This window comes from Hippocampus guttulatus, chromosome 18 (assembly GCF_054856545.1).
Source record: "Hippocampus guttulatus isolate MCC_2025c chromosome 18, RoL_Hgut_1.0, whole genome shotgun sequence".
In the NCBI taxonomy this organism is placed as follows: domain Eukaryota; kingdom Metazoa; phylum Chordata; class Actinopteri; order Syngnathiformes; family Syngnathidae; genus Hippocampus; species Hippocampus guttulatus.
In genome coordinates this window covers 9,026,505-9,049,014 of record NC_141278.1, presented here as the reverse complement: position 1 = coordinate 9,049,014, position 22,510 = coordinate 9,026,505, and the positions used below count along the sequence as shown (strand labels likewise).

The 22,510-nt window shown below is 45.7% G+C and overlaps 2 protein-coding genes across 7 annotated transcripts; one reads left to right on the top strand and one right to left on the bottom strand.

Annotated features, from left to right (window-relative positions):
* Positions 1–398: 398 nt before the first annotated feature.
* ccn4a (cellular communication network factor 4a) lies at positions 399–22,451 on the bottom strand. 6 transcript variants are annotated; one of them, XM_086136584.1, is made up of 8 exons: positions 22,305–22,451; positions 21,781–21,989; positions 14,840–14,940; positions 7,278–7,331; positions 2,642–2,924; positions 2,267–2,521; positions 1,177–1,370; positions 399–956 (listed from the first exon to the last, which is right to left on the bottom strand). In XM_086136584.1, the coding sequence occupies exons 5-8, from the start codon at positions 2,898–2,900 to the stop codon at positions 657–659; spliced, it is 1,008 nt and encodes a 335-aa protein (XP_085992710.1). In that variant the 5' UTR covers positions 2,901–2,924; positions 7,278–7,331; positions 14,840–14,940; positions 21,781–21,989; positions 22,305–22,451; the 3' UTR covers positions 399–656. The 6 variants fall into 6 exon arrangements, with proteins under 6 accessions (XP_085992710.1, XP_085992711.1, XP_085992713.1 ...); XM_086136585.1 differs by lacking the exons at positions 21,781–21,989; positions 22,305–22,451 and having other exon boundaries at positions 14,840–15,034; XM_086136587.1 differs by lacking the exons at positions 7,278–7,331; positions 14,840–14,940; positions 21,781–21,989; positions 22,305–22,451 and adding an exon at positions 6,527–7,199.
* On the top strand, positions 11,250–14,076 carry sla1a (Src like adaptor 1a). The gene is made up of 7 exons (XM_086136591.1): positions 11,250–11,406; positions 11,757–11,856; positions 11,947–12,033; positions 12,414–12,517; positions 12,856–12,987; positions 13,454–13,574; positions 13,644–14,076. The coding sequence occupies exons 1-7, from the start codon at positions 11,334–11,336 to the stop codon at positions 13,816–13,818; spliced, it is 792 nt and encodes a 263-aa protein (XP_085992717.1). The 5' UTR covers positions 11,250–11,333; the 3' UTR covers positions 13,819–14,076.
* Positions 22,452–22,510: the final 59 nt, after the last annotated feature.

Genomic DNA, 22,510 nt, shown 5'->3' with positions numbered 1-22,510 from the left:
GGGAGCAAGCACAGACCCCAGTCATGCACAAGAAACCCCCCACCAAAAGCTGAAAATCCTTTAAAAATGTATATATTTTGGAATTTTTAGTAAGAAAAAAGTATATATTTTTTCTGTAATGATAGTCAAAGTGAAAAATGACCCTTGCTTTTTTGCATGTCCAAGTCCTGTAAAGGGTTTCAAATATAAAAGAAAAAATATGATTCGACTAAAATGAATTAGATTTTGGGTGTATTAGTTTATTATTAAAAGAATTCTATATGCCTCTTACTTTTTAAAATACTGAACAATATACCTTTGAATTTATGAGAGAGACATTTTCGCATTACCAAGTCTTTAGAAACGAAAAATGACACAACTAAACAGCAAGAAAAGAACTGAAGACTAATAGATCCATCTTGACAAATATTAGGTATTTATTTTTGTCATGTCTTTGTTCAAGTAAGAGTTAAAAACACACATACACGCACGCACACGAACACGCACACCTGACCCAGAAAGTCCCTTTTTAAAAATTGCTTAACAAGTCCTTTGTGGAAATATATGACTTCATTATTTACATATTTTTCCAATAGGAAAAAAAGAGAAGAGTTACAAATACAAAAAGATGAAATAGGAACGACACCAAAAATTTTTCAAAAGGGGGCGTGGCCTAGTTAGTTCATGACTTCGGGGTATCCGTAGTAATTCTCCAGGTCTGCGAAAATGTCGTTGGGGTTCTTGCAGCTGAGGTTGCAGAAGCAGGCCTGCACCCACAACATTTTCCACGAGAGGGTGGAGCCGTCCGGGCACACAAAGTCCACGTCCACCGTCTTGGACTTGTACGGGATGCAGCAGCGCTCGTCCGTGCACACGCCGCAGAACTTTGGCCGGTACTGCCTGATGCTGGTGCAGCCCGAGATGCTTATGTTGGACGGGCGTTCCTCGCGGTACACGTTCAAGCACTTCTTGCCCGTCTGAGGACCACAACGAGGACCGACAAGAGTCTCACTCAAAACGTCGTCATGGCGAGGATTATTTGGGTCAAGGAAAGATGGTTGGAAAGAAAGAAGATGAGCAAGGAGAAAGGCAGAATGAGGGGAAAACGCTGGGGAAGTAAGAGAGTGAGGAAAGAAGGAAGGAAGCAGGTCAAGCGGGAAAGGAGGTCGGAGGTTTCGGGGTCGCCGGCATTTGTACCTTGATGTGCTTGGCGATTTCGACGTCGCACGGCCTGAGGGTGCACAGTCGCGACTCCTTGACCAGCTCGCAGCGCCGGTTGGCGTTGGAGACGCGCAGAGACAGGCCCCGCCCGCACGTCTTAGAGCAGGGACTCCACGACGTGGTCTGGCTCACGCAGTTCTCGTGCCAGCTGCTCAGCTCAGCCGGGGGCGCTGACACATGCAGAGGCGCCAGCGTTACGCGCCGAGAAATGCTGAGACGGTAGCTCGGCATTTTCAAATTCATCTCTTTCATAAAAGCAGTGCTTTGCCATGATATTGTGGCGTCTTGGTGCGAAGGAGATTCGGGTCTGGATCGCTGGTGCAGTGAAACTCCTCTACAAAGAAATCATCTTTGCAGCAAGAAATTTTTCACAACGGGGCTTTTCACTGTAGCAAATTTGATCTCAGATGTAAACACACACACAAAACGTATGTGTGTACTCTTTATTTTTATTCCAATACGTCGTGCATAACTATGAGCATACACTTATTTGACACTTCATATAGCCAGTGTAGAGGGAAAGAAATTGCGAAATTTACAATCAGCATTCACTTTCACTTACATCAATTTCTTGCATAATGTATTTTACTTTGTTTCCTCCATCTTTCATTTTTATGACTTTTATCCTGTCTTCAAGCGTGAATGCTTTTCTTTTCTTAACTCCTTGGTCTGCAACGGTCCGTTTCGTAGCCGTTTTAGCAATGTAATGTTCGTGCTGCGTCTGAAACTAACAATAACAACTACTTCCTGGACTACTGCGCTTGTGTAAACCAGTGTGGTGGTTGCTATTGCCGTTTCCGAACGAAGCAGTAGAGGTTGCTGTTGGATTAGACTTTTGCGGAAGGCTTGCTTTCGTTGTCGTGAATCTCGTTGCGAGGCAAGAGCAGAGAAAAGGATTTAGTATAACGGAACAGGGAGACTTTTCGTCATGGGGGGGCAGAAAAGTGGGAAGGCTTTCATGCATGAAAATTTTTCACACTAGGGGGTATTTTCGCCCATCTAGGTTTCATTGTAGAGGAGTTTCACTGTATTCTGGCGTAAACTGCAGGCTTTTCATCACACTTACCCTCCGCGGCGTGCCTGGGCGCTGCCTTGCGTCCCCTCCGGGGCTCGTCGCAGATCCACTCCTCGCAGCACTGTCCTCGCACCTTGACGCGCCGCGGGTTCTGGCACCAGACGCGCGGCGGCTTGGATTCGGTGCAGAGCGGCACGCAGCCGATGGCGCCGTTGACGCACACGCATTGGTACTTGCAGCTGGGCTGGAAGCTCTGGCCGTTACGGTAGATGACGCCGTCGTGCTCGCAGCCAGTGCCCAACATGTCTACCAGGTGAGTGGGGAGTGGGGACGCGGGGGGGGGGGGGGGGGCATTACTCAGATGACTGAGAATCTCCACATGCACTTGGCAGAGGTCACGGATAAGCTCGTGAGAGCGACACTTACATGCACACAAGCCCTTTTCGTACCTCGGCTTGTCCGAGCTGTAGTCGCAGTACAGCCCCTTGTGGTGGTCGCAGGTGTCCGCCTCGTTGCACACCTCACCCACCTGCCGGGCGCACGCCTTACAGCAGCCGCAGCCGTCCGTCAGGAGGCTCACGCCCAGCGGGCAGGCGGGCGGCTCGGCGGGACACTCGCAAGGCCACCGGCAGTACCGCGTCGGGGTGAAGGGCTCAGCGGCCGGCGACGTGACCGCCGGAGGCATGGCAGTGGAATTTTGGGAGGACGCCTGTTGGAGAAGGAGGTTGGAAAAACATGTGAGACTCAAAACTGCAGGATATTCTTGAAATCCAGCGTCACGGGCAAACATCGTAATTATGGTTTCTCCCAGAGATCCGTAAGGACTGTCAAAAGCACCTAAATGTACGTCGTTACGACATTCAGTGGCTGGTGGGTGGAAATATTTGACAAATATGATCAGTTTCATATTTTTCACACAAATGGATGCTGATCATCTGTCCCCACGCTGAATAATTAAAAAAAAAAAAAGACGAGCGTCCTGCCTCGGCATGTTTCATGTGCACCTCCTGTCGCCTGAGGTTTATGTGGATGATGGATGAGCTCCAGCCTTCGGTTACCAAAACTAAAGTGTCACTCGATTTCTTTTTCTTTTTTGCCTGGAGAAACATGGTTTCCTCATTCAAAATTTGGAAGAAATGTAGCATGTAGAAAAAGCTTTGTAGACCGTAGTAGCAATAACAACAAACATCAATTCATTTTGAGGGCTGAAAAGTCCATTTGAAGGGCAGCATTCGTGATGCAGTGCCCCTTGTAGCCACACGAGGTCGCCAAAGTCGACATAATGAAGTCTGCCAAAATCCACGTTTGAGGGCTACTTCTCATGTCGTTTGGATTATTTTTGCTCCATTCTAAATCGGCTTCATTCACAACGCCAACGTATTTACAAGCATTCGCTATTGAAATCAAGGCAGGAGGGGAAAAAAAAAATTGTCAACGCGGTACCTGTTGAATCCCAACTGCAGCGAGAATCCACAAGAGGAGCCAACTCATCCCTGGCGAGCAGCCTCACGTGCATCCACTCCAAAAATACCGTTGAGGTGCTCCTCATTCATGCTTCTCCGCGCGGCGCGGCGCAGCGTTCGGCACGTACGCGGCACATCTCGCCGCCGGCATGTGACGTCTCCAACCCCGACCGAGCGAGTGAGCCAGCGATCGAGCGCAAGTGTTAAAAGTCCATGATGACGTCGACAAGCTTTGACATGTGGAGTTTTCTCCCCCTGCCGTTGCGCTTTCACTGTACAGCTCCTCCTCTTCTTCCTCCTCCTAACAGACACCCCCCCACCACCCCCTCAACTCTCCTCTCCTCCTCTCGACTTTGCTCTCCGCACTCCGGCTCTCCTTCTCTTCTCCCATCTCAGACAAGGTCTGCCCTTTCCCCACCAAACATGTCTCCTCATCTTCCTTCTCCAACGTGTTTCCTACGGTCCACCTGTCTCATTTCCTCTCTTCCGCCTGCTCATGATTAACTCAGGATTTCCTTCTCCGGCTTAGTCGCACGCCCAACTCGGGTCCCTCTCCTCCTCCTCCTCCATCCGGGTCACCTCCTCCTCTTCCTTTGGTCTTCTCCTTAGATCCCCAATGATTCAGGTTGTCCTCCTCCACGTCACTCATTCTGGTTTTCCCTTTCCTCGAGCCTCCCTCACCTCCTGTCCTACTCCCGTCACCCCCCCCCCCCCCCCTAAATTACATACCAGTTCAGGATATTTTCTCCTCTTCAATTATGGAAGTATAAAATTGTGTATGTGGCTGTGTCACGTTTGCGAGGTGGTGGTGGACCCCTAAAAGCAGGCAGGAGGGAGGAGCAGGGTGTACTTGAAAGATTGTATTAAAACTCAGAAAACTAAATCCAAAACAAACAAAGTCCAAAGTATCAAACAAAACACATGACTGAAGATAAAACAATGACCAAAACCTGACTGAAACAAACATGACAGTAGCATACAAACAATGACCTGACAACGAGTAGTCGGCCGGCAGTCCTTTTATAGCCACTAATTACCTAATAACCAACAGGTGTGCACCTGCAGGGAAAAGTCCCACAGTGCCACCTGTTGGTCACGAAGCGAAACATGACAGGCTGACTTTGGCTCATCCAAAGTCAGAATTCAATAAATGGTGGTTCTCATCCGATTCTATCGGTGCGCGTCCAATCGAAATCTTCATCGATAAAATGACTGACTAAGCCTTCAAAATTAATAAGACACGAAAAAGAAAAACCCAGGGCACAGCATTAGAGCTATTTGCCGCACACATGCACAACATCAATCCATGATGTCATCCAGATCCAAGCCCGTAACCCCTTTTTCCCGCCTTTTCCCGGCCGTCTCGTTTCAGTTTTGTTTGGACCGATGTCATCTATCCACCACCTTCTGGATGAAATTAGCAATAATTTTTTTTTTAAAAAACGGCAAAGACACGAAACTCCACAGGCGACAAGAGGAGTCCATTACGAACAAACGTGAGCAAGCCTTAGCGTGCCCACCCGTTGGTCTTTTCAGTCATTTTGGTGAGACAACAGACGAGGAGGTATGATGAGCTGTGTCCACAGATGCTAAAAAAAAAGGGGGGGGGGGGAAATCCCTTCTTTAACCCTCTGAGGGACAGCGGTTACTACAGTGGACAGCCTATCATGTGATCAGGTTTACACGTTATCATTATTGAGTGCAGGAAAGGGTTTTAAGCGCACTCTGAACTCTAAAGAGATGCCCTCCAGTCAAAAGTGCATTTCGGGAGAATTATCGGTTTTATAGTCGAAAAAAAAAAAAGCAACAAATTGATATGTCGGAAAGCCACTTAAAAGTCCGCGCTGGGAGTCAAAAGACAGATGTGTTCGAAACGTGTTGACATGAAATAAAGAGCAATTATTCCCGTCGTGACATAAATGTATTGAAGTGTTTTGGGCCCTGCGAAACCTGCTTAGCAACAACGGGTTACACAAAACAATGGGAGGTTGTGCGGCGATAAAAACGGTGCTATTGAGAGCGACTGCTGACTTCAGTCGTTGCGATTTATTGAGAAATGACGGTTTGAAAGAGAGGATAGAGAAGCGGTGGCGTTTTTGGTTTTCTTGTTGCGTATTACGATTCTGGAGATTTTTTAGGTCGATGAAAAGATCACGCGGGGGCCTCTGAAGTTCAGCTGCCTTGTTTTTGAACATATGTAATTACAGCTGCTTTATATACAGTAGCTGCGGTCTTGAGCTCACGGACGCCCCCCCGAGAAAGAAAAAAAAAATCGGATGCGCACTGGCAAGAGTCTAAGAATGCCGCAGCCCGGCGTGAACTGTCAGAAACATTTATCGTAAATACAATGCGCATGTTGGACAACGATTTTCTTGTTGTGTGAGGAAACAGAACGTTTAGCCTCATAACAGACAGGAAGTGATTTTGAAGTCAATTAACCCTTTTGGGGACAGCAGCGACTACAGTGGACAGTTTACCACGTTATCGGGTTACAGGTTATCGTTATTGGGGCATGGAAGGGTTAAAAAAACCGTTTTTTTTTGGTCTTGGTTTTCTGAAAATGTTCAACGATGCCATTGGGGCAATTCAAAAATTGACATAAAAAAAAAAAAAGATGTGAAAAGTAAAAACTCACGTCACATAAAAGCGCCAACGAGATGATACGTGACAACCGCAAAAGATATCGGAGGCGGGATTCAAGGGGTTAGTTTGCCGGTGGGAAGCGACGTGTTGACAAAGCAAAAAAAACAACAACAAAAAAAATACTTGGACTCACTGTGAGTTCCTTTTCATTCCAAAAATGTTTCTGTGCAATACTGGACATGCAAAAATGGACGATAAGCCTTACTTGATAGCGCGTGCTCAACCCACTGCAGGAATGCGTTGTCGTGGGAGCGTTTAGGCTGGCTGACCCGTTGTCGACCACGACGTCAGCGACCTCAGGGTTCACAAGACCAAAAAAAAAAAAAAAAAAAAACCACTAGAAAAACAAAGCTAAACAATCCTGCAGCAGTTTTGTGAGGACGTAACATTTTCGAGAGGAGCTTTGCAAGAATCGGTGGAGGACAACAATAACATTTTCACAGTCATGCGTGTCAGTGACACATGGATGACATCTGAGCGGTTGATTTGACGCTTCGGCAGTTCGGCGATGACAAGGTCTCGCCTCTGATCTTCTTGTAAATAAGTCAAAGCGTTTGGCCCGCCGAAGACAATGGCTCACATGTTTGGGGGAAAAAGACGCACGTGTTGTTCTTCAACGGCTTGTTATCCATCCGTGTCTTTCTACATTTATTTATTTTTTAAAAATAGTTTATGAGGCGGATCAACGTAATCATGGACGGCGGTCCGAGTCGCTTGATATCCTCCATCTGTTGCAAAATTCCAACGGGTAGAGGCAATACGGAGTCATTGTGAAGTCGTAAAGTGGATTTAGAGCGGGCCCCCCCTGCACCCTCCGAAAAAAAAAAAAAAAAACACAACAACTTGACTTCATCACAGTGACAACTAAAGGAGACAACGGGAAGCAATTCTTCCTTTAGACTTTTTTTTTCCCGCCTCCGTCAAATTAAACTACAGCGGAGGATGAACGCACATACCTGGAGACGCTGGAACGGAAGCACCACTGATCTGGCAATGCCGGGTCATCATTTCTAGAAAGAGCCCAAAAAAATTAACATGGCAAAACAATGCAATAATATTGATTTGTTATACATGTTTACAATTTTTTTTTAAGCACAAAGAGGCACAATACTGCCAAGACCAGAGCCGATTGTCTGGAGCCTTTGTGCTCATAAACCAACCGCGGAAATGCATTTTTCACTTTTGAGTTCCATCGATGCTGCAATTAGTTGGAGATATTTGGTGACAATTGCTCATGTATTGTGATACCGTATTGGCCCGAATATAAGACGGCCCTGATTATAAGACGACCCCCTCTTTTTCAAGACTCAAGTTTTGAAACTTGACTTTTTGAACACCAAATTAATTTTTATACAGAAAATAATGACAGTACATCTGAAACAAATGATTCTAACAATATATTTGAGAGGAAAAGCATATTATTTTGCCTCATTCAAATCTTAATATCTGAACATTTAAATATGTAAACTAAAGTGCAATCACATTCGTAAATGAATGGCTTCTGGTTTTTGAAATGTAAATGACATCATAACTTCTCCTCAGCTGCCGGTTAACCTGGCCGATCTTCGACCCACTTTTCACCAGATTGTCGCTACATTTCTCCATTTTCTGTTATCTCTTCTATTGTTTTCTTCCTTACCGCTATTTTTTTATTTTTCTTCTTCGTGCTACCGCTATTTTTATTTTTCTTCTTTATGGCAGGGGTTCACTTTGGCCTGGGGAGTCAAGTTCAGGATTCACTTCAATGATATCTGGCGCCATCTACTGTCGTGAATAGGTATAATGTCTAGACCCTGAATATAAGAGGACCCCCACTTTTTCAGTCTTATTTCAATGCAAAAAACACTGTCTTATATTCGGGCCAATATGGTAATTCTCACTGGCAGGACTGACAGGCGACCAATCTAAAGTCATGTGACACCTGTCCCAGCTCAATCCGTGATACTGAAAAGTGACCGGATGGATGATTGATCCTTTGCTAGTCCGATTTCAGACTCTCGCATCCAAAACTAAGAAGTTCAAGAAGCCTTTTTGTGATGGGAGTCTTTTACGAACGAGCGGTTTTAGCAGCGGTTGGGGTTTCATGAAGGCACGGGTGTCAAAGTCAAGGCCCGAGGGCCAGATCCAGCGCCCCACGTCATATTATGTGGCAGCAAATCATGTACAATACAATACAATACATGCTGATTTATATAGCGCTTTCACAACAGCGGCAGCTGTAACAAAGCGCTTAACAAAACAGTTAACATAAAATAAAATAATAAACACAACACATAACATAAAACCCGGACAGTCGTGCAGTCCTAACCACTTTTCCGTCACACGCTTTGTTGTTTGAAGCAGTGCGTCAACTATCATGATTCTTGCTGAAATCTGTACCGAAATGTCAAATTGTCATGGGTAATAAATAACATTGAGATTTTGCACCGGCCCGTGACAAAAAATGAGTTTGACACCCCTGCATTAAGGGATCCTTTGCCTTGTTTGGCTTCACCGAAGCCTGGCCGGATGACAAAGTCGAGTCATGCTGGGAATTATTTGCGGCACTTTGGAATGGTTCTCAGGGGTTTGGAAGAAAAAAAAGTGTAAAGATCCTTCTGGAAGTGCCAATTGGAGAAAGCAGGGAATTTGACAAGCAGTCACCGGAAAAGAAAGCCTGGAGCTTTGCCTTCATTACGCAATAGCCGCCTTGGCATCCCTTTGCGTCAGCGGGTTCCAACAGCAGTCGCTGCCGTGGCGCTGTTTCGGGAACGAACGTGATGCTTTGGAATCTCTTTGATTTCTTGAAGTGGCTACAAATCACTCGCGTTTCACGCTATCTGACGCGCCTCAGAGGCTCGCCGAAGGGGGGGGGGGGGAGCAGATGCGGTTTTGCACAGGTGAAAATGCACGTGGGGAAAATAGCCCGTGGTTAGCACATCGGTCTCACAACGCAGAGGTGCAGGGCTCGATTCCGGCTCCGGCTTTCCTATGTAGAATTTGCATGTTCTCCACGTGCCTGCGTGGCTTTTCTCCAGGTATTGTGCTTTCCTCCCACATTCCAAAAACATGCATGGCAGGTGAATGGAACACTCTAAATTGTCCCTAGTGTGAGCGCGGATGGTTGTTCGTCTCTGTGTGCCCTGCGATTGGCTGGCAACCGGTTCAGGGTGTCGCCCGCCTACCGCGCGAAGACAGCTGGGAGAGGCTCCAGCACGTCCCGCTACCTTTGTGAGGTTTAGCGGATCAGAAAAAGGATGGATGGATGAAAATAGCCCCTCGGCACATAATGACTGGGTAATAGATGATGATGCGGCGATAAATGCTCAACTCGCATCTGGACGACCCAAGGGGAGCGCACTTTCATTATGGGCTTGGCATGGGATGCCTGGCAAGGTAACCTGTAGTTACACGGCCCTGCACGTAAAGGCTGGCATGTTTCCCTACCTTGAGGTCGTGGGATGTGTAGGGGGGTCGGAGGGGTGATTGAGTGCACAGGTGGCCCCTCACAAAAGACTTCCACTTTTGGCCCACAAAACACCTGAGGGGATTCCATTCCAAATGATTGACGAATAACCGCACAGTGTCTCTCTATCGTGAAGTAACCGACATGTGACCTAGCGAGCCGGCGTAAAAAGCCAAAATGTCACCGTTCAGCTTTTGCCGGCCGTGGTTTCGAGGTCACGAGGGCGAGTGCTTTCGGGTTCAGTCTCAAATCTTACGTTCAGGGGAACAAGTCCTGGGACAACAAACATGTCGAGAGACCTATCATCTGCATACAATAAAAAAAGCGCAGGCCGTCTCCTGCCCGGTCAGTCTTGTGGGTTTTCCCGATGCAGTGAAGTCAGACTTGCTTCTACTTTTAGATGCTATTCGCAGCCACGGAGGCGCTAATGACCGGTGGCGCAGCATGCGGAATGTCTATCATTGAGGGAGGAATGAACCCTGGAAGGAAAAAAAAAGAACCCTGACGAGCATATGGGGAGTTTGGCTTGTAAGAAGAAAAAAAATAAGTGATGGCAAATCCTTCTAGTGGGTAATTTGGCTGACGTCAGCCACAGACGGAAAGCATCTGCCTTTATATATCTTTTTTGCCCAGAAAATTGCTTACAAACCAACAGGGCGTCTTTTGCATCATTGCTTGGAGTGTGCTGCGGACCAACAAAAACCAAGATGGAGGCTGGTGCAGGGAAAGTCCTGGATGGTCATTTTTATTAGCAAGGAGCCACAACACCTGCTGTGAAGGGCCATGGTAGATTAAAGACCACTGGTGTCAAACTCAAGGCTCGGGGGCCAAATCCGGCCCGACACCTCATTTTATGTGGCCCGCAAAAGCAAATCAAACATGTCAACTATCATGACGCTAGCTAAAATCTGTATCAACATTTTTAAATTCTCATCTGTAATTAATAAGAAGGATATTGTAAGCATTTTCTGGTGGAGTAAATTGTTTTTCTTGACTCCTTGATATGGTTTGAGTCATAACGGCCCCCCCAAGGGAAACTGTCACTAAAATATGGCCCACGACAAAAATGAGTTTGACACCCCTGATTTAGACGTTCACTCCTGTGGCTCCACTAAAGACTTGAATAACAGTGGAACAATGAAATAAAAAACAAAAAAACAAAAGCAAGATACTATAGTCACAGCCAGGAGCTGAATCCTGCAATCATCGTAATTTTTGAATTTGTGAAACACCGGCGGCAGGTCCTCTTCCTCTTTTGGTGGCAGGCAATGTGTTGTGAAGGTGTCCTCCTAGACTCTTATGACGTTCCGTCAAAACGACTTGTCATCTCCTTCATGACACTTGACGTCATTGCGGGCAATTTTCTTTCTTATAAGGGGGTTTTATCCCAAATTCACACCTCACGAAAAAAATTTTTTCTTCCGTGCCGGACGTTTACGCTTTCAGGGAACAGGCCTGAGCGGACTCAGACAATGTCACTCAGCTTCCCCATTTATACGTGCGGCGATAAGATTGTCACAAGCGTGCAAGAAGCTCACGAAGCAGACGCGTCTGTTGGGACTTCAGGATGGGGAACGTGATGCGCGGCATGAGCGCTCGCAACAAACTTGACGGCATCGATAGCAGCAGTCTTGGGAAAGGTGAGATCTCCTCTCTGAACCTTTTTCAAACATGCCCTGGAACTTCAGAAGGATGTATGACATCACTGGCACAATGACTGCAAATGACGGCTTGTTTCCACCCCCTCCCCCTCCACGCTGCTGTGAAATGTACCCAGACAGAAGGTGGGCTTGAGTTGACCCGAGAAATTCCTCGCTTCTGATTTTGTGTCAGAGCCTGGACAGTGGCTGTGTTAACCCTTTCATGCACCTTGTAACCTGATAACGTGATAAGCTGTCGAATGTAGTGGACAAGGAGGGGGCCGGGGGAGAGGGGGGATGTGACATTGAACCCCCCCTCCCACAAGGCTCAGTTGATTTTTTTTTTCCAGACCCAGAGGAAGACATGGTGGTTGTGCTTGCCGACTACCCACCTCCTGACGTCAGCGAGCCCATCTTCAGGATCGGGGAGAAACTTGGCATTGTCGCTCAGTATGCACACATCATGACTGCATTTTTTTTCTTTTCTTCAAAATGTCAATTCAGAGCGGGAGCGACTCCCATTTCTCTTTTTCTTTCCAGGCTGGGGTACTGGTGGAAGGTCCGTTCGCTCCAGACAGGAAAAGAAAACGACATCCCTGGGATCCATGTGGGCAAAGTGTATCACGGGTACGTACAGTGTAAGGCACAGGTGTCAAAGTCAAGGCCCGGGGGCCAGATCTGGCCTGACACATCATTTTATGTGGCCCGCGAGAGCAAATCAAGCATGTCAAGTTTCATGATGCTTGCTAAAGTCTGAACCAAAATGTCAAATTATCATATGTAATCCACAATAACAGTCATTATTTTTGACATCTGATTTTAAAACTAGTGATCCAGCAATTTGCGGTGATGAAACATTTATATGGTTTCCCAAATTTCATAACGGCTCTCGAAGGGAAACCGTAACTATAATGTGGCCCGCGACAAAAATGAGTTTGACACCCCTGGTGTAAGGAACACATTGCACTGATCAGGCTTATAGAGCGGGGTGCTCCTTGCTCCATCAGGTGGCTTTTCGAGGGGGTGACGAGACAGAAGGCAGAGGAGCTTCTGCTTCTACCCGGGAACAGGGTCGGCTCATTCCTGGTACGGGAGAGCTCCACAGAGCAGGGTGAGGAAGACCAGTCTGGTAGCTCATATGAGATGACCTTATACACTACGCGGTAGTTATTCTTAAGTCCAAATATTTGGGGTGGGGTGGGAGGAAGGATCCTGGATTTTGAGATTTGCTGCGTTCAGATATGAGCCTCTTTATCTTTGCTTTCATGACAAACGCTTCCACTTGTCTGCAGCCTTTCATGACTCATGGGTCTGCCTCCAATGACGAAGCGCGATATAAAGTACAACACGTTACAGCATCGCACTTCTGCTATTTGTCAATGCCGCCGCAACTTCCTGAAAAGAAGCGGAGCCTGACCATTTTTAAAAGAACCTTGTGTCTGTTTTTAGGGGCGTACGTGCTATCCGTAAAGCACAGCGTGATACGGCACTATCGTATATGCCGACTGGACAACAGCTGGTACTACATCTCCCCTGGCCTTACCTTCCAGTGCCTGGAAGATATGATCAACCACTACTCTGGTGAGGGCGTGTACAAAAAAAACATGAAGATGCAGGCCCGAGATGTGCGTGAATTACCGTATTTTCGGCACTATAAGGCGCACCTAAAAGCTTTCGATTTTCTCAAAAGCCGACAGTGCGCCTTACAATCCGAATCGCCTTATATAAGGATCGACATTCTAATTTCTTGGACGTAGCATTTTAAATGTAACAAGGCGCTTTACAGAACAACTGCAGCGGTGGTGGAAGCGGTCAATAAAAAAAGCTGTATTGTATTCCTTCAGCGTAGCGCCATCTGGTGGATGCATAATGCAACCGCAGCCAATACTGTAGCTTCGATTCTACCCGCCTCATAATGCAGTGCGCCCTGTATATGAAAACAGTTTTAAAATAGGCCAATCACTAAAGGGTACGCCTTATACTCCGAAGCGCTTTATAGTGCGGAAAATACGGTTTGCTGAACGGCGACGTCGTTCTTCCTTTCAAGAGTTTGCGGACGGCCTGTGCTGTGTGTTGACGTCGCCGAGTCAGTCGAACCGAACAGCGCCACCGACACCGTTTCCGTCGGTTGTTATGAGACGCCACGCCGACGGGAAGAAGAAAGACAGGTAACACCGGAAGGACGGCGGCAACGACGTGGAACTTATTACCCAGACTTTTTTTTTTTCCCTTCCCAGGCCACAAGTGACCAGCATGGGTGGCCAAAATGACAACATGCTGAGTTATGGCGTCCGGAGCAGTATTGCTGCCTATCTATCCTTCTCCGAGTGTGAAGAAGCCCAAATCATGAGGGAGGAAAGTAGGCAGAAGAGCAAATCCTTTTATGTGCTCCCTGAAAACGGTGGCCTTTAACCCTTTCATGCCCCCCTGTATCCTGCTAACATGATAAGCTCTCCACTGTAGTAACTGCTGCCCCTGAAAGAGTTAAAACGTTTTGCTGGCCTTGGGAGACTTTCATATAGGTGATGGATCACTTTATCGAAAGAGTCACACTGGACTGGGGAAATTTCTGTTGTTTCCACAATCGAGTTCTTTTTTTTTCTCGCTCTCTCTTTCCCATGATGACTGCAACGACTGGACATGTCGTTTATTTAAATTTCCTCACAAACATCCGGCCAGGCTTGTGACTATTTGCACCATCCTATCACTCAATAGCTGTGTGACATCCTCGCCGCCTTGCAACCGCTATTCTGTATTCGATGATTGCGCCGGCGCAATATCAACGTTTAGCCGTTGGAACGAAAGCAAACTTAACGTTTGGACTTTATAAGCACAAACATGGTGTCTAAATAAAGCCGTTGGGTTTGTGCTGATGAGCGGCGGCCTGCCTGGGCGAGCCGGTCGGTTGGTCATTGGGGGGGGGGGGGGGGTTGAGCTGTTCAAAACCGGGAGATGTCTCTTTTTTTCTGGCATGGTCTTTATGGCTTTGGGTTGTCAAGAAAACAACTCGGCGAGTGGGACACGTCGCACCAGACGTGTTGCTTTGATTGATAACGGCAAGGTCATGCTTCGCTGGCTTCAGTGTGAAAGATGCGGGCCGATAAAATATTTCGAAAGAGGCGTAAGAGAGCTGCGTCACCCGGTGAAAAACAGTGCAGAATGTGTCCATGTTTTTGCCAAGACTTCCCAAACGGTGTGAAGAAATCCCGCATCTGCATCTTTAGCCGGATCGGCTCCAAAAGTTAATGGCTTCTTCCTTGTAGTTTTTTTACAAGCTCGCGTGTTCATGAAAGTGCGAGAGCAGATGTGCTCAGCGTTTTGTTGAGGTAAAAAGCGCAGGATCAAATTATGTCCGCTCTCGTTAAAAAAAAAAAAAACCAAAAAAAAAACGACGTGTGTGTACGTGTGACTAGTCGGCAGAAAATCTCCTCACCTCCCGTAGGCGCTTTTCCACCGCCGGGTCATTTTCGGGGGAATCTTCAGAAGGGTTCTGCTTTCTTGTAGCCAAAATATGAGCAAGCCGGCCCCAGTCCACTGCACACATTGTTAGAAATTGCGATCAATGGAATTCCGAGCTCTGCGGAGATTGCGTTTGAGAATATTTGACAAGGGCAAAATGAATTTTTGGGATGCACTTAAAACCATAATAAAAAAACTTGAAGCTCTTTCTGAAATGAATCCCTCTCCCTGACAGCTAGCTATGTTCAATTTTGGTAAAGGTACATCACATCTTGACTTCCAATGGTATTTTTTTTCTCTCTCTATTTCACATAAGCGTACACACACACACACACACACACACACACACACGGACACGCGCGCACACACACAAAACTTTGTGATCATTTTCTGCCATTCTGACCACACCTGACACTGTAATGAGTATTTTTAGTACTCCCATAGGACCTATAGAAGATGATTTGGGAGACCACACCACAACTTAAACAATCCCACAATCTTCTTCCAAGATGACTTTGGGCGATTGTTCGGAGGCGCCGTGATCAGGTCAAAGTAGTTAAAATTAACTATTTTACTATTGAAATAGAAATGTTGTGCATCTACAGTGAAACTCCTCGACAACAAAATCATGTTTGCAGCAAGACATTTTTCACAACAGGGGACTTTTCACTGTAGCAAATTTGATCTCAGACGTAAACACGAACACACACAAAAAAACGTTTATGTGTACTTTTTATTTGTATTCCAATAGTGCATAACTAGGGCGGCCCGGTAGCCCAGTGGTTAGCACGTCGGCTTCACAGTGCAGAGGTACCGGGTTCGATTCCAGCTCCGGCCTCCCTGTGTGGAGTTTGCATGTTCTCCCCGGGCCTGCGTGGGTTTTCTCCGGGTGCTCCGGTTTCCTCCCACATTCCAAAAACATGCATGTCAGGCTGATTGGACGCTCTACATTGTCCCTAGGTGTGAGTGTGGGCGTGGATGGTTGTTCGTCTCTGTGTGCCCTGCAATTGGCTGGCAACTGATTCAGGGTGTCCCCCGCCTACTGCCCGGAGATGGCTGGGATAGGCTCCAGCACCCCCCGCGACCCTAGTGAGGATCAAGCGGTTCGGAAAATGGATAGTGCATAACTATGAGCATACACTTATTTGACACTTCATCTAGCCAGCGTTGAAAGAAAAAAAGGAAAAGAAATTTACGATCAGCATTTACTTTCACTTACATCAATTTCTTGTATAATGTCTTTTATTTTGCTTCCTCCAGCTTTCATTTCTATTACCTTTATCCTGTCTTCAAGTGTTAAAGCTTTTCTTTTCTTAACTCCTTGGTATGCATAGGTCCGTTTTGTGATTTTAGCAATGCAACGTTTGTGCTGCGCCTGAAACAAATACTTCTTGTACGACTGCGCATGTGTAAACCAGTGTGGTGTTTGCTGTTGTCGTTTCCTAACGAAGCAGTAAAGGTCGCTGTGGCATGCTGACGTTGGATTAGGCTTGTTTTCATTGTAGTGAATGTCGTTGTAAGGCAAGAGCAGAGAAAAATATTTCGTATAACGGAACAGGGGGACTTTTCGTCGTAGGGGGAGCAGAAAAGTGGGAATGGCTTTCATGCATGAACATTTTTACACACTAGGGAGTATTTTCGCCCATGTAGGTTTCGTTGTTGAGGAGTTTCACTATATTTGATTCTTTTTTCTGCCTTATCGACAAATGATTTGGCCCACCTACTCATTCAAAAAAAGTAACATTAGGCCCTCAAAAGTTTGTCCACCCCTGCGGTAGGTCGTGACGTTGTACCAAATATTCTGACCCGAGTAAAATATGTCCGGAGAGGAAGGAGAGAAAGTCGGGTTGAGAGAGAAAGAGAGAGAGAGATTGTGTACCAATCTTCCGCGTCTAATCTCCACCTCCTCACAAACAGCTGTCCAAACATCTGACCTCACCTACAGGATGGAAGGCTGCAAACACTCCAAATCAACGTTTGCTTACGCCTACATGCACTTTGTACTTTCTTCCAGGCTAATTAAAAGATGATTAGAGCACGAGCTTCACTTTTATCCTATGTACAAATAAACTGTCCGTAAAAGACAACTGGTAATTGAGGGCCTAAAACAGTCATTTAAAACTTTAAAATAGATTTTTTTTTACATCAACGGTAATAATGTTGGGCGGCCCGGTAGTCCAGTGGTTAGCACGTCGGCTTCACAGTGCAGAGGTACCGGGTTCGATTCCAGCTCCGGCCTCCCTGTGTGGAGTTTGCATGTTCTCCCCGGGCCTGCGTGGGTTTTCTCCGGGTGCTCCGGTTTCCTCCCACATTCCAAAAACATGTATGGCAGGCTAATTGGGCGCTCTAAATTGTCCCTCGGTGTGAGTGTGGGCGTGGATGGTTGTTTGTCTCTGTGTGCCCTGCGATTGGCTGGCAACTGATTCAAGGTGTCCCCCGCCTACTGCCCGGAGATGGCTGGGATAGGCTCCAGCACCCCCCGCGACCCTAGTGAGGATCAAGCGGTTCGGAAAATGGATGGATGGATGGTAATAATGTTAGCGCAACAAAGCAAGAAAGTTATTTATTCCAAAACAATTTGAGTTGATTTTTTTTTCTTTACTAAAATCTTTCAGTTGGGGTCAAAAAGAAAGGCCAACAGTAAACTTTAAACCCGTATTTCTTTGTTCTGACATGTGTGAAAGCCAATTTGAACAAAAGGAAAACTTGAACCAATGAGTTACATTCCCAAATGAAAAGTTTATCGACGTTTGTTGAGTTGACCCAAAGCTTTTTTTCTTTTTCTTCCTTCGAAAGAGATGGCCACTCGGGTGAAATAAATTGAAACTAATGTAACAGCCCATGTATTTTGGGTGCAAAAAGGAAGTTCTCACCCAAAATTTGAGTCTGACCACTTCCCTTGTTGCTGATTCAGATATGCTCTATTTCTCGGAACACACATGCAAATGATGAGAACCACAAAAAGGACACAAATACATCACACCACATTTCCATTGGTACCCACCAGGGAACTGTACTGGGTACTGTATTTTTCTCTCTTCTCTTTATTTTAATGGAAGCAACCACTTGCATCTGAATCAGGTGACATTCACGGCACTATTGTTGCAAAATTCCTCTGAAATTCTGGACTTGTTAAGTTCTCGATAACGTAATGTTGTGAAATGGGGTGCAATTGAGGACTTTACTGGAATGTCGTAAACTCGTAAAATAAGCCTGGGATTGGTGCTGAGGGAAGGAAAAGAAGTCCATATTTTCATTGCAAAAAAAAAATGGCACTTTACATTACATTTTGCTTTATTCCTTGTATTTCTTTACCTCAATAAATCACTCCTACTGACGGGAGAATGCTTTAATTTTCCCTCTGGTGATCATTTTAGGATTATTTTATCATAGAAGGGCCACCTAGCACCACATTAGCACGTTGTTACTCACGAGGTGAGATGCTCAATGTGAACTAATGTTAATGGGGATTTGGTTCAGGGGAAAACGGAGGTCATATTTTGAAAGAAAACAAACATTTGCATGTGGAAAGTCTCGGTGATCCGAAGAGGAGGGAAGGCGAGCTGGAGCTGTTCTGGGAAGACATTCGGGAGAATATTTGGATCCAATTTTAAGATCTTTGATCTCACCCCTAGGAGCCAAATGGCTCCACAAAATGTCTTCGGTTTGTCTTCCTCCCGTTTCCTCTTCATCTTCGTCTTCTGTTAAGGTACGATTTGACGTCTGCGAGTCTTCACGAGGCTGGCTGCTGACTTCATGTTTATTCATGTCTGCCTTGTAAAAAATAAAAAAATAAAAAAAGTTGTGATGCGTCAGTAGCCCTGCCTTATGACAAACGTGGCAAAGGAGAAACAGTTGCGGTGATTAAGGCAAAATTAAGGATCGGCGGTGGTTTAAACAGGCCACCTGAAACCTCTTAAATATCTCGAAGGGGACAGGGGGGGGGCGCGCACACGCTAACTCTGCATCCTCCCAGGCTGAGTGTGCGTTCTTTCCACTGCTGTTGGCTTCTCCACTCAACTGGCTGAAGCTTCTCGAGGGGAAACGACACGAGGAAAAATTACCAGCGGGGACCAGTCTGCCGACTGACTGGCTCGAGTGACGGTGAAGACAAACAAGGTGGATGAAATCAAGACAGGGAGTAGCCAAGTGATGGATGGCGGAATATCCACACTCCGTATCGGAACCCACCGTTTTTCAAATGAAAAAGAAAAACGTGTTCTCGTCGGCTTAATGTCCTACGCTAAGAACAGGAAAATGCTCCGTGTCCTATTAAACATAACCAGAAGCAGCTGCAAGCAGTTGGGACGCTCTTAATCATGCTCATGAGCAGGACTGACGCTAACAAAATGCTAACCAAAAGACTCCATAGTAACAAGCAACATCCAAGCGAATTCGAACCAGCAGTGTCCACGTTAACAAAAAATATATATACATATACATATATCCAACTGACAAGTGGAATCCATGCCAACAAGCAGCTGTAACATTAGCGACTAGCTAAATGTAGCGCCAGAACACAGGCAACTTCATCTTACAGTCTTGGCAAGTCATTTTACGTGCTTTACTTTTCAAGCTTTCGAAACACTCAGCCTGAGGGGGAGGAGTGGGTCTGCACTTGATGGAAATAGTTCAAGAAGTCAAGTAAAATGTCTCATCGTAGATCTTCAAGAGGATTTATGCCCAAGTCTGTTATCGGCGAGTGATGATTGACTTTGACAGGCCCCCACCCCCCCGAAAAACTTGCACTTGCAAATGATTGATTAGCAAGCATTTAATACAGAGGACGTTTAAAAACACTGAAAGATTCAACCTGAAGATAAAGCACCTTTGCTATGTGAACTCTTTGAACAGGTCAACAATGTCATGGATGAGCTAATTTTTGCCATGGCAACCGCACAACGCATGCACACAAAAGCACTTTTGAGCGCTCCCTTCACAAAGGTGTGGCGCGCATAAAACGCTTCATTTTGATGAGTTTAGCAGTGGAATACGCGACAAGCTTGATATCAAATGCACAAATGGTTAGAATCCCTCCGTACGCAAATTTGCAAAATGTGTTGCTGTCGTTGCAGCTCTTCCTAGAAATGGCTTTTTTTTTTCTGGCTTCCGATTGGCTGCAATGGTCTTACAATTTGGCCTCATTCGAATTGAATGCCCCATGTTGTGCTAGGCGCATCCTGATCTTGGCCTGTCTTCTTCAGTGTTTCATTATCTGGCTCTTCATGCTCCTGGACCGGGTCCACGTGGAAGGAGGCGGGTTGGGGGGCTGGGGGGGGGGGGGGGGCTTCTGGCGAGGTGTTGCTCATGCCAAAAAAGAAGCCAAGTGTGGCGGTAGTAGCTGACGTGTAGCTATGTGTGTGTTTGTGAATGTGTGCGGGCCTGTTGCAGCTGCAGACGCTCCAGTGACGATGGCCTGCCAGTGAACCTCTCGGGAAAGAGCGTTCCAACGGTAAGTCGTGAAATGCGGGGAATGTACACACACTGACGGATACAAATAGACAACAGAGCACCGACAAACACTTCAGAATGCCCCGACAGGAATAACAACGAGGCTAAAGGCACCCCTCGAGGAACCGTCAACACTCAAGTGGGATTATTAGTGGACTCCAAGAAACATTTTCAAGTCCAAAATAGTGTGATTACGCCCCCCCACCCCCACACACCCAACAAAACACTAATACCACAGTGACAAGCTACTGTACCCTTAAAGTTAGCATAAAGTGTGACTGTGGCGCGCAGCATGTAGCAGCCGAAATATTGAATCATTTTGGGCAAGCTAGCTAAAATTTGATTACACTTGTCACCTTTAATAAGTCTTGACTATAATAAGAGATGCATTGCCTTTGACAGAAATTTAAATTAAAAAAATAAAATAAAAAATCTGAGGTCAAGAGTAATTTTCCTGGTAGCCTCGCCAAGTGTTTTTCTGTGCCACCATTTTTTTTTTTAATATCAAAACACCGCTGACCATATGCTTTTTGTATTCCAAGGCTGATGCAAGATTCTCCCTTTAGGTTACTATTTCCACCCAGCCATTGAATATTTTGTGTTGTGTGAGAGTCATGGGGGGAAAAAGGCAACAGAACGGCCCTGACGGCAAAACTTTCCATCTCTGTGGTGGATGAACGCAGACGGTAAGATTCACGGAAAACTCATTTGGCCCTCAAACTTTCTCACGTACTCATTCTCTCGGTATTAATTGTAGCACGCAAAGAGGACGCCATCATTATGACGCAACCTGTTATGACTGGAATGTGATTTATATGATATTTTTATATGATATCAGAGGTGCAAAAGGTAGCTCACATTTTGTACTTAAGTAGAAGTACAGACACTTGTGTCACAAAAAAACAACAACAAAATTGAGATGCTTGATCCAACTCAGTAAAAGTAAAAATGTACAGATTCTGAATTGGACTAGAGTACAAAAGTAAAACATATTCGTTACTGTCCAAAAAGCAGATTCAGCTATCTAGTTTTAGGAATTTCACTGGCCAGAAACAAACACTGACGTTAGTTGTGCTTGTACGACATCTAGTGGACAATGTGGAAAAACTGTTCAAATGCAGTGAGGCCGCATTCCTGGATGTTGTATGTCTCCCTGCTGCAAAAACACCCGATTCAAATGATCAGAATCGCCGTCCAACCTTCTGCGGAATGTGATCATTTGAATCGGGCGTGTTCCAGGAGGGAGAGGTGGAAAACAGGCCAGGGAATGGCGCTTAAGAAAGAGGATTAATGACCCCTGGTTTAAGGTTGACACACAGTAACTATTCACTGGAGAGTCTATTTTGAATAGTAAAAAAAATGAGCAGTTGATTGACATGCTGCACCTCCTAAAATGTTTCGAATCGCTAATACTCATACTTTAAAGTGAAAATATAGCACACACTATGATTCCAAAGCACTTACCTGTCTGTCAAATGCTGCATCCATCAGTCTTTTGATAACATCAGTTAGCTTCTTATGAACGCCATTTGTTGACTTGGGGAAGCCAAACACCGGGATGAAGGTGCAGGCGAAATCAGGACAAGTGGTTCTTGACACCTGGGCTCGCCACTAGCCCAGCAATACGTGGGATCAGGATGACTGTTGACACGCCTCATGAGACAGATCCACCCCTAAAACAAGCCGATTGCAACAGGGCAAGATTTTAAAAATGGTGTAAAAATAATTCGGAATAATTATTGTTAGGACATTTTGACTAAATCTATGGCACGTGGAAATTGTTTGTAAAAAGTGTGACGTGTAAAATATCTCAATAGTTTGGTGCCATAGTTGGAAATTATGCTTGTAATACTTTGTGTTCTTCTTCTGACACCAAACGGGAAACGATATTTTAGCGTTTGCCATTATGATACTGTTTTACACAAATACATATTAGCAATGACAGCAAAAAACAACAGTGACACAATCAAATCCACTTTTTAACCCACCTTGAATTCAAATGATGTCTTTTAGATTATCAATGCCGACAAATATTTGCTAACCTGTTAGTCGGACTGTACATGTAGAACTTTTGACAGATGAACATAAATGAGCGGCCTTCTACATTCCGTATATTTAAAATCGACCAGGTTACCTGCTTTTTGCGTGGACACGGAAGTAAATAAAGCGGAACCATTTCCTAAACGTTTATTTT

Coding starts and splice junctions, on each gene's coding strand:
- ccn4a (XM_086136582.1), bottom strand. CDS start 3,122: ATGAAACTGATCATATTTGTCAAATATTTCCACCCACCAGCCACTGAA. Junction 2,522..2,641: donor CGAAAAGGGCTTGTGTGCAT/GTAAGTGTCGCT, acceptor CTCACCTGGTAG/ACATGTTGGGCACTGGCTGC. Junction 1,371..2,266: donor GCCCAGGCACGCCGCGGAGG/GTAAGTGTGATG, acceptor TGCATGTGTCAG/CGCCCCCGGCTGAGCTGAGC.
- sla1a (XM_086136591.1), top strand. CDS start 11,334: ATGGGGAACGTGATGCGCGGCATGAGCGCTCGCAACAAACTTGACGGC. Junction 11,407..11,756: donor TAGCAGCAGTCTTGGGAAAG/GTGAGATCTCCT, acceptor TTTTTTTTCCAG/ACCCAGAGGAAGACATGGTG. Junction 12,988..13,453: donor TATGATCAACCACTACTCTG/GTGAGGGCGTGT, acceptor CTTCCTTTCAAG/AGTTTGCGGACGGCCTGTGC.